The sequence below is a fragment of the Aphelocoma coerulescens genome, chromosome 2 (genome assembly GCF_041296385.1).
Source record: "Aphelocoma coerulescens isolate FSJ_1873_10779 chromosome 2, UR_Acoe_1.0, whole genome shotgun sequence".
NCBI classification, from domain to species: Eukaryota; Metazoa; Chordata; class Aves; order Passeriformes; family Corvidae; genus Aphelocoma; species Aphelocoma coerulescens.
Window position 1 is genome coordinate 92524319 of NC_091015.1, and position 11506 is coordinate 92535824.

An 11506-nucleotide genomic window follows, 5' to 3' on the forward strand; every position below is an offset into this window, starting at 1 on the left:
CCATTAGGAAGGTTTGGACCTTAAAAGGAGTGCGATTTCAGCATGGTTTCAACCTGGCACTCTTGGGGGTACCAGGTGGCTTTGTTGGGTTGGGATCACTCAGTCTAGGTTAAGCTTTGTGCCCCAGGGTATGGTCTTAAGCTAGGTGTTCCTGATGTGCCAACAGCTGGGGTATCTAGTGATATAAATGCCATCTGAAGGAAGACACAAGGTGATACATTTAAGGAGTTCTCCAGAAGCACTGTATGGTCTTTACATTGGCTTAATATATACACCAATTCCCTGTTGTACCTTCTGCTTGTCCCACAGTTTAGGACTGTTCTGCTGCACTGCGGGGCTGATTTCCACAGAGACTTTCTCCAAACATCAACATTGTCCAGAAAGAGCATCTACAAAAGCACCACACTTCTGGCATACTCAGAATTGCAGCTCTGCAAAGGCACCAGACCATACTCACACCCTGTTCCAGGATGCTGCAGCCAGGCAGCATTCTTGCCTGGGGAAATGCAGCTGTGGAGTTTTCCTCTCTCCTTCTCAGAAGGGACCATGAGACTGAATGTGTTAAATATACATTATTAATCACATTGTTTGATTACAAAGTCACAACGCTGTTGGGCAGGAGCAGCACAGTGCTGGGTTCAGGAGAAGAGGATTGCACACAATCAGATTGCACACAGACTGCACACAACAGCTAGGAAAGAGTTTTAGCTGAAAGACTGTGATGATCCCACTCTTTACTTGATGGGAAGCCAATGTAAGTGTGATTTTGCCTGGAAGGAAAAGTGGTGCTATGAACTTTTGTAAGCTGATGATCTTTGTCTCCCATCCAGTCAGTTTGCTCCTGGAAAGACTGTAGCCACGGTTGTTTCATGATAACAGGAACTGGGTTTTTTTAAAGGAAAAGGAACCCCTAAGTTAATTTTGAATCATTCAAAATGTTGCTGTTTAGCAGAACAAAACGTCTATCCTGATTCTTATCAGTTGAACTTATAAGTAAACAAAATCAAATTTTTGTTTAGTCTTAAAAAAATCTGCTTGGATACTTTGTTGAACTTGACTTTCATAACTTTGAAGAAATGGTATTTTCCAGTGGAGATGGTCAGACCAGTTTTGCAGAGCTGTTCTTAGTACTCTTTTGATAAAATGTGCTAATGTTAGTGAGTGTACTTCTGTACAGCATAGATGAAAATGCAAGGGTAGCTGGGAAGTCTTCACAACAAGTATTCTGTATCATGTGATGTCAAAGATCCCCAGGCAAACGTAGCTAGAGACAGCAGATCTCTCAAAGGGCTAAAATCCCAGCTGAGTCTCAAATTCACTGTGCAGGAAAAGGGCTGTAATCTGCTAAAGAAAAGCAGACATATGAAAGTCATTCTGGCAGCTGCATCTGTCACGCTGCCTCTCCCCCACCCTGCCTTGATAGACCCACTCTTCCTTCCAGCCTTTGCTTTTCACATAGACGACAGAAATAGGCAAGCACAAATGTCAATCATGTGAAATTTATCCCTTAAGATAGTCCTTCTTTCCTCATCCTGCCTTACAGTCTGATTGAGCCCTATTGCTCCCTCAGCCCCTGGGGGAAATACTCTCAGAATTAAGGCCAAGTACTGGCCAGGATCCCTGGGGTATCCCTGTGCAGCCACGCAGCCCCCCCACAGCCCGACAACACCCCGGTTCTCCACAAGGGGACAAACCCATCCTGGTTCTGCACTGCCTATCGTGGTCCTTAGGGATCCTCTCACGGATCCTGCGGCAGGAGCCTGCTGGAGGCGCTGCTGCCGTCTCGCACCGCATTCCTCGTGTTGCAAGAGGGAAACGGGCCTCACGGCCTCGATGGCGACGGGGGTGGCTGATGCTCCTCCTGCCCCGCTACGATGAGGAGTAGCGCTCTGGGGGCTCTGGGCGCCCAGGCAGGCACGCCCAGCGCTCAGGAGAGCAACCCTTGGCGAGGCTGGCGAGCAGCTCAGAGCTGTGTGTGGGAAGGCGGAGACCGCGGCCCCTCGGGGGCTGTTCCTGTGACCTCCCGCCGGCAGGCGGCGCCCGCGCGCCTCAGGCACCAGGGCATTCCCGGGCTTTGTTCCCGTTTGCGCCAGGCAGTGAGCGCGGGCTGGCCGGCGCAAGGCTGCCTCACCGAGCATCGAAACTTCACGCTGTTTACACATTTCAACAAGCAAGGGTATCAGCATTCATTGGCCGAAAATTACGTAACTTTTGTATTAATTACTACTCAACCCCCATTTGCTAGCTGTGTCTCTCGCTCCTCATGGTAATCAGTCCGCAGGCGCGGTCCTTCCCTCCATCTGAGCCTGGAGTCTGTTCCGAGTAGGTGGCCAGTGAGTCGGTGGTCGCGGTCGCCCACTGCCTGAATTACCATTCCCTCTTTACTGCTCAGCCCCGCTGACTTTCGCTCCTGGTGGCTCTCCTCCAGAGAGCCCATCCAATTTGGGATTGTCTTCCCTATTCCTTAAAAGACTAACCAAGCATCCGATGCTCACAATGCAACTGCTTTATCACAACTGTCCGGCCACCGGCTACTCATTTTAAGGAATATAAGGCAAAGCTTGACTCGCCCCGCTCCGCACACCCGGCGGGGCTCGGTGTGCGCCCCCTCCGAGGCGGGAGCGCCCTCAGCGAACGCGGCGCCGGCCCCGCCCCCGGCGCGGTCACGGGGCCTCTCGGCGCAGCGATGGCGGCGCCCGGCGCCGTGTGGCTCGGCGGGGACCCGGTGAGGCGGCGGGGGCTGCGCGGGGCAGGGCGGCGGGGTTGGCGGGGCGAGGCTGACCCGTGTCCCCTCGCAGGTAGAGTGGGTGCCGTGCCCCTACGACGTCCATCACCGCTTCCCCCGTGCGTCGCTGGAGAGGCACGCGGCGTCCTGCCGGCTCCGCAAGATGGGATACTCCGCCGAGGAGGAGGTGGGAGCCCGGCTCGGGAAGCGGCGCACGGGGCCGGCGCTGCTGCTTGGCGGCCCCGGGCCTTGACCGAGCCCTTTGGTCCCGCAGGCCGAGATGTACGACTCCAGCTTTTTCTACGAAAACCTGAAGGTTCCCTCCATCGCCATGGGTGAGCGGCAGCGGGGACTCCGCCTGACGGGGAGGGACACACCGCTGGGGCTGAGGAGAGACCCCCGGGGAGGTGCCGAGGATGAGGGGCTGAGAGGACATCCCTGGGGGGGCAGAGATGTGGGTCGAAGGAGTCCGGGTCCTCACGGTAGCACAACCCCACTGCCTCATCAGCTGTAAACTCCCCAAGGCTTCCTGAAAACCCTGAGTGTTTCAATCAGTAAGTTAGTTTTCTCAAATTGTAATTTGCAATTTGCCTTAATTTACCGTTTTTATGCTTCTATCACTGTATAATTCTACTCTGTAGGTCACTTTTATATATTCATCTTAAAATCCAAGGAGGATGTTTTTTCCTCTTAGGAGTTTCTTCCTATGTTCTCAGTCCCCACTCTTGCACCAAATGCAGAAAGTCTATTAAAATGCGTGCTTAGAAGGTGAAAACTGTCCATAGAATCTGGCGATAAAGCAATGGTACAGAGAGCAATACACATACGTTTCTTTTTCCATATCCTTGTAATCCAGAAATACATATTATTTTTCCTAATTTTCTCCCCTCATTTCAAATATGGAATAGATGAAAATTACATTTTTAGTTCAAATGTCCCCTTGTACATGAATGAAACTATGATGTTCTGTACCATACCATAAGTCTCATAATAGAGGTTGGGGAATAAAGACTAACCCAGTCAAGTACCTGAGAACTTGATGTAAAAGTTATATGATTTTATTTTCTTCTCTGCCTGCAGATAAAGATCTACAGTTTCATATTGTTAAGCAGGCTAGAGCTCAAAGTGTGAAGGAAGGTACAGGCTACAGTGAAGGTAAGGTGCAAGCAAATACCGAGGTGACTTCGCCAGCCTCCTGTGGAGAACTGCTCTTGTCTCCCTCCTTGCTGCTTCCTTCACTCCACTGAGAACTCCTGTGAGGAATTTCACTTCATTTATTTTTAATATTCCTTCCCCTGCGTATTTTGGAGCATGATTACTTTATATACTTGGGGCAACTAGATGAGAGACTTTGAGTCTGTTGTGCTCGTACCTCTATTATCTTCAGGACTGAAAAACCAAACAACGTGCATATTACTATGTTGGACTGTTTCAGGACTGATCTAAGAAGTTGTATAAGAACTGTGCTGGCTCATCTGCAAACGTGATGTTGTCCTTTGTCACTGCTCCAAGCACAGTAATTCCTTTACGTTTCATTTCTTGGTGGGTTTTGTGACCAGCCACAGGATGAGCCTAGGACAGAGGCCTTGAGGGTTCAGACTCAGACAAAGTAAGGGCTCCCCATGGAATCTGTAGAGCTTTGGTGTATGATTAAGAAATTACTGCAACACCTGAAAGATACAGCATTTGCTCTCTGTAGACTTTGGTTTGTTAAATACATATGGGCAGAAGGGAAGGTGACACCGAAACTTTTCTGATAGTGAAATACAGCAGCACTCAGACAGTTTTCATGTTGTCTTTGTTTCTCTGGCCTAGCAAATAGAGGCTTAAACGACAGTTGCTTGGGAAGGACATTTCCTGGGATGAGCACTGTGTTTTGAGCACATCAGGTGCATTCCCTCCGAAGGCAAGTGGGAACTCATTAATTTGACACAGGCACATCCAAGTAGAGAAGCAACAGATAAATGCTTTGTGGAGTGGTTCATTGCAAAGGTGCACCAGTGAGCCACTAGATGCCAGTGTTCACTGGCCAGATTTCCCTGCAAGTTTGCCTTTTTCTGAAGATAACATTAAAACTGGATTGGTGGTTTTCATTGTGGCAACTTGGCCTATTGTAAGATTTACTGACTTGTTTGTTCAATTTAAAGTCTTTGGCAAGAGACACAAATGAAAAATAATTTTTTATCGTAAATTTCCTTTTGACTCACTGTATCAAAGGAAGTGATTTTCTTTCTTTCTTTTTTTTTTTTCAATTCTAACCATATATAGAATATTAGCATAGCTACATTGTAGAACAGAAAAACTGGTCTTAATCACAAGTTGTGTAATTGTTGTAAATCACAAGCATGTAATTATCAGTGCGTTTTTATGGACTTCTGTGACCCTGTAAGAACAGTGCATTTTAAAAACAGAATTCTAGTTTTTATGTTTAAATCCATTTGTTCATGTTAGAACAGTTCTGGTTTAGGTTCCAAGTGCAGTAGTGATGAAATCTTGTATTTTAGGTTTGTTGGTAGACTTACTGCGGTTCCTCTTCTCCTTCTTTGGTGTCTTTAGTGAAAGTAGGATGTGAAAGATTGCTCAGCTTCTGTTAAGAGCTGCATAATCTGGAGAAGCTCTAGGTTTGCTGTTGTGAAGGGCGTAGCTTACACCCTTCTTACGTGTTGGCTTTTCTGTCCACCTGGAGATGTGTGGGATTGTGTTGGGGGAAGCAGGATTATGGAGGTCTGGTCAATGTTTGTTGGAAAACTGAACGTTTTTGACTAAAATGCTTTTTTGCAAGAAATGTCCTAGAGTATTGCATCCTGTATCTTTAGGGAAGTCACTTTACTGCAGTTGCAATGGACTGAGAATGGATTTATTTGTTTGGAGGCATATGTGTTTTAACTGGGGAATGAGGAAAACAAGTACCAGGCTGATGGGTCAGGGAAAGAGGAGTGTGCAGGCAATATGTTTGTTTCCATAACTTTAAGTCAGTTATCTGAACTGATCTGGAGCACTTTGAAAGTGCCTTTGTAGTCCTTTTAGCTATAAATTCCTCTGGCAGCCTATTACAAAAGCTCTGCAGAGAAGGTGACAGTGTGAGTGAGACTGATTTACACAGTGCTCAGTTATCTAGTCTCCTAGAAGCTTTCATTCTTGTTGGCAGAACAGGTATTTTGCAGCTAGTACTTTACTCAACATTTTAGGAGTAAGATAAACCCACAAATTAGAGCTGCAGCCTCTCTTGATTTAGCTTGTAAGCCAAGAGCTGAAACTCATGGGAAATTACAGTGTGTCATTTTGATCTAATCTAGTATGATTCCTTCATGGCATATGAAAACCTGTATCTGTGTAAGCAATCAAGAGGGGTTATACAGCCTGCATGGGGCTTGGGAGGGATCTTTGAGCAGTTTTTATCGTTTCTAATTAAGAAAGTTGAAACTTCTTACAGATACTTAGGGGAAGGATGAAAACAGTATGGGAGTTTACTGCATTGTTTGTTGAGCTTCTTGGTATTTTCCTGCATAATGACGCTACTTTACAAGTAACAGCTCTCTGTCCAACCTCCAGGATCTTACTCATTACTGCCTGTAGAAGTTCCTCAAAACCACAAGCGTTTCATCTGTGACCTGACTCAAGCTGACCGCCTTGCTCTTTACGATTACGTTGTTGAGGAAACAAAGAAACAGAGGTCTAGATCCCAGATAACGGAAAATGACAGTGATCTCTTTGTGGATTTAGCAGCAAAAATCACTCAAGGTTTGAAGAATGATCTATTGTTGAATTTATGGCTCAGAACTTTCAGTTTGTCCAGTTACATGAGTTTTGTTGAAAGCCAAACAGAATTGGTTGTGCTATTTTTATTTTTTTTTTTTTTTGTGGAGAGCGTACAGTTCTTAAGAGCCACAGCAAAGACCTGGCATCACAGAATGCTAGTTTGATGTCCTTCATGATGTTTTCCTTCTGGGAAAGCCTCATTGCTCTGCGTGTGCATCTCAGTGGATGGATCTTCTGTCTTTGCTGCAGCTGACTTCAGGTTGCTTAATGCTGCCAACTTGCTGTGCAGCTCAGAACAGTTCTTTGCTGTAAGAGATGATGAGATTCAAGATTGCTTAAGAATAAAAGCTGAACAGGAGAGGTTGGCAGTCATCCAGGCGGAGCTCTTGAGCAACATACTTTGGTGTTGGTCTGGGGCCTCACATCCTTGGGGAGTCACGCCAGTCTGTAACTGTACCACGTGCAGCAAAAGCATTTGAGTCACCCTGCAGGCCCTGCTGTGCCTAGGGGGTGAGACAGTGCTCGGCATCTACACAGGTAAATTTTTTACAGAATCTGGCTTTCCCATTCTGTGTCTTACTGTAATACTGGCTTTGAAAACATGACTCATATTTAGAAGGTGTTTGACCAAATCACAAGCCCATATATTGGTTTGGATCGCAGTTTGGAGATCACATAACAGCATTTTCTTGGTGGTTTTTTAGTTGTGTGTAAACAGCCAGCAAGAAGGCTGGGGAGGAAGCTTCAGATAAATTCACCACAGTTAGTAAATACAGGAGGACCTTGAGAAAGAACACGATGTATTTAATGTTCCTGAATGTATGAGGCCTGCATACCTGCAGGTGCTAATGTTCTGCTCATGACCATTTGTTTTACTCCCAATTTTTTGCTAGATGATAGTCAGAAAGGTCCAAAGTCCCATCTTGAAATTCTGGCTGAAATGCGAGATTACAAAAGGCGGCGGCAGTCATACAGAGCTAAGAATGTTCATATAACGAAGAAGTCCTACACTGAGGTGAGACTGGAAAAGGAAGGCTTTTTTGCACAAAAGTGCTTATTTTGTATCTGCATAAACAATTATATACTCTTTCAAAGACAAAGAATATGTGTCTTTTCTCTGCTTCTTGTACCCTGCTTCATTATTGTTGCAAACTATAGAGGAATGTTTTTGGTTTGTTGCGCAAGTTACAAATAATGAGCATTTCTAACTGCTGAGTTTTGAATATGAAAATTCCAGCAAGATAGAACTCACTATCAGAAAATGGTGCTATTTAAATTTATGCTAAAACATGTTTCTGCAAATAAGACATCCCATTCAAACATCTGATGTACAGGGTTTGGGGGAGATTTTTGTGGGGTTTGGGTTTTTTGAGATGTTTACAGTTTGTCTAGTGCTAGTTCAGGTCCTACCATGACATGTTTGTTTTTAACATATCTTAATCTCCAGGTGATTCGGGATGTGATTGGTGTGCATATGGAAGAACTCAGCAATCAGTGGCAGGAGGAGAACAGGTTGGATAATGCAGAGATATGTGAAGGAGGGAAGTCAAAATCTTCAGGAAGGTATGCCACAGCTGACAGATTCTTCGGGCGTGGAGCAGATTGTAATTTTGTCTTACCACTTTCTTCTAATAGCACATACCAACCTTATCTGAATCATATGCACGGTTTATTTTATACTCATTCTATTATGTCTTGCTTGAGAAGCTCTGCCTGCATGAAGGATGGGGAAAAATTATTAATAAGTATCTTTCTTTCAGAGGTAAGTAGGCTAGTTGCAAGTGATTCAGCTGAACAGGTAGTTTCTGGTGGATCTGGGTGATGAATAGTGCTTCCTCTGTGCCCAAATGTGTGCATATGTTGTAGCTGGCTACAGAGGGACACTTGGAAATACAAGTACACAATTTCTTACCCTTCTGTACCACATGACATGTGTTAGCTATATTAAACCTCAGAGTAAAGGTTTCCATAACATAATAAATATGGGGAGGCTTTACAGTTCTTATCCCTGCAAATGCTGCTGTACTAATTGGGAGTGTGTTTTAGCTGTACGTATTTCTGCTGTGTCAAGCAACACTGCACACCCTTCCAAACATTTGTCACTGAAGTAAGTGTGGAGTCATGACCTAGTGATAGCCTATTTGTGCCTCTTCAGCAGGCCTTTGAGAGGAGAAGGTTTTTGAAACAAACTACAGAGTGACACTCTGTTCCCAGAATTAAAATGAAGATGAATGGGTGGCAGAGCACTGGAACAGGGAGGTCGTGGAGTCTGCCTCACTGGAGACATTCAAAAGCCAGATGGACACATTCTGGTGTAACCTGCTTTAGGTGATGCTGCCTTGGCAAGGGGAGTGGAGTAGATGATCTGCAGAGGTCCCTTCCAGCCCTAACAATTCTGTGATTCTGAGAGATCAGGACTTGGGTTCTCCACTGTAGGCTGCAACTTAAGACAGGTGGTTGAAGAGTTAAAGATTTAAAGCAAAAGAGAGTGAACCCCTTATACTGCCTTCTCTTTCACAAGCAGAGGTGTTAAGACTGAGGAGCTGTGTTTATAGGAAATAATTGGATTGAATAGCGTGCTGAGATATGCACCTGTAAGAGCATGGTCTTCAGGCCTCTTTTGGGAGGTACTGTATTTCTTAGAGAGGCTTAATAAAAGTTATGTCTTACATCATTAGTAGGTCATTTTATTACAAAACTGGTACTGCAAACAGTGACTGTGAAACTATTTTTATTGATTAAAGTCACTGTTTCAGAAGGGAAGACAGGCGCTCGGCTTCAGTGGATTCCCGGCAGTCTGGGGGAAGCAGTAAGGATACAGAAGGCACGAGACACAGGAGAGACACCAGCAGGAGTCCAAGTAAACGAAGAAGGAGTCGTGAGAGAGGCAAAGACAGAGACTCTCGGAGAAAAAGAGAGAGGTGAGCAGACATAGTGACAGCTGACTCCAGCTTCTGAATCAGTCTGTGAGAATTTGGTGCAGAGATTGAGAATATGTAGTCCAACTAAAAAGCTAGGCTAACCTCACGTGCAGTATGACAAGCCAGTGGCATGAGGCTACTAACACTAAACAAAACATGCTGTGAGGTCATAAACTGTGATCCAGACTTCAGAATTTACTGTCACATCTGAAGGCTGGCACTTTCTGCAGCATGCTGCAAGACTGCAACAGTAGTGTAACAGGCTATTTGCTTTACTCCTTGATCAACATGGTTAAATGGACAGTTCCTCATCCACAACTAAGTGCCTGTCATGTCTCATGCTGATTTCTGCTCTAGTTTGCTCTAGACCTTAATAAATAGGATTTTTTGTTTCACTAATATGCATACACTAGCCTTTCCATATTGGATGCTTCAAAACAATGCTGTCACTCTTCAGTACTAAATACAATTTAGCAAAAGAAAACAAATCTAGGCCAGACCTTCTAATACCATCAACATCTGCAGGACCACAGGTGTGTGGGACCTGTGTTTGAGCAGAGATGAGGACTGCTGTGCAGAAGAAATGCTGCCTTGTCCCTCATGTGTTTGGGTAAATGCATTACATAACTGCATGGATGGCAATGATGGCTTGTCTCGAAGCTGGCTTCATTACACTGTGATGCCATTCATCCTAAACTAATTGCCACTCTTACACTGCGTGACAAGGCTGTGGTTAAAGCAGCATGGAAAATAAACTGTCCAAAAGCAGTTTACTTTCTTTCCTTAGAGGAGGACATGACTACAGTTAATGAGAGCTTTCCATTTTCCAAGTTGCTTTTTCTCTTCAGACTCTGTCACTCTGAGACTAACAGCCCAGACAATGTTTATGTTTTTGTTTCAGGGATGAAGACAAGTATCACAACCATAAAAGAAGAAAGTAGAAACAAGAATCTGATGATTTTTTTTTTGTCAGCTGTTCAAAATACAACTTGCACAAGAACTATGGTTACTGCTGTTTTGCATGAGACAGTAAAGGTGTGCACATAATATTGGTGTTGCATCACACCTGTGCTGCTTGGAAATAAAAAAGTTTCAATGGTTGTCAGGATGGAAGCAGTATATTTCATAAAGTGTGTAAATCTGTAACATTTATACATCTGTTAATAAATTGTATTGATCTCTCATGTATTTGAGTTTAGTCTGACAAGGCTGAAGAATAAAATCTATGAGAGGTTGTATTTATTGGCCTTCCTGGCCCATAGTGGATATAGAACAGAGCTAATCCCTGGAGTCCAGATCAGTTACCAACAGGGGAAGCATGAAGAGTGCTCCTCCTCCTACCTAACACTGTCACCTCTAGCTGACATTGCCTAATTACAGCATGTACTAGAGGGCAGATTTCAGAATTCTCCAACAGGCTAAAACATCTTCAACTGCAGCTGCTGTTAAATGGACAATAACACAAAAGTTAGTGTTCCCGAGCTAATGCTCAAAGAAGATTCGGCTCAATATCATCTGGCAAAGGTGATGAGAATGTAGGTCTCCACAGAAGCTAGGGGGGAGGCACCAAGGACACTTGGGCTATTGCTGAGTACCATATTCAAACACCAGGTGCATTTCCTTCCAGCAGTAACTAGGAAGACATCCCATCCTGTGGACTATCGTACAAATATTTGTGATAGAGGTTGATAAAACAGACCTAAAACATGCAGGTACATATTAAGGATGTGCAGTTCTGTTAATTCCTCACACAGTCTACTTCAGCAAGATCAGTCATCATCAGCCAAACTTCTTACCTCAACAAAGTAAGCAACTATAAAAGAGTAAGCTTGCAGATCCATCTTTCCTAAATACTTCTGTTTGATCAATGTGCCAGGAGAGGGCACTCTATGTTGCTCCTGGTTGAGGCCTTTTCCGTCAAAGGGAATCTTTCCAGTTTTACTGTAGCCACTAGTATCCTCTTTCATACCTTAGTTGTTTCTGCAATTAAGTGTGATTGTCACTAAATACTTGGTCTAGTTCTGGTGGATTTATGCTTCTATACATGCTACAGCAGTCCAACCAAACAACTCTGTGTCAGGTATTCCTCACCTGCGTGACA

At 44.6% G+C, this 11506-nt stretch overlaps 1 protein-coding gene across 3 annotated transcripts; it reads left to right on the forward strand.

Moving 5' to 3' along the window:
• The first annotated feature begins 2608 nt into the window (after positions 1-2608).
• SNRNP48 (small nuclear ribonucleoprotein U11/U12 subunit 48) lies at positions 2609-11347 on the forward strand. 3 transcript variants are annotated; one of them, XM_069004024.1, is made up of 9 exons: positions 2609-2725; positions 2799-2912; positions 3000-3060; positions 3806-3880; positions 6278-6466; positions 7378-7499; positions 7932-8047; positions 9229-9405; positions 10307-11347. In XM_069004024.1, exons 1-9 carry the CDS (start codon positions 2687-2689, stop codon positions 10344-10346), a joined length of 933 nt encoding a protein of 310 aa, XP_068860125.1. In that variant the 5' UTR covers positions 2609-2686; the 3' UTR covers positions 10347-11347. The 3 variants fall into 3 exon arrangements, with proteins under 3 accessions (XP_068860125.1, XP_068860128.1, XP_068860127.1); XM_069004027.1 differs by having other exon boundaries at positions 2610-2725; positions 9244-9405; positions 10307-11346; XM_069004026.1 differs by having other exon boundaries at positions 2616-2725; positions 9241-9405; positions 10307-11344.
• The last annotated feature ends 159 nt before the right edge of the window (positions 11348-11506 follow it).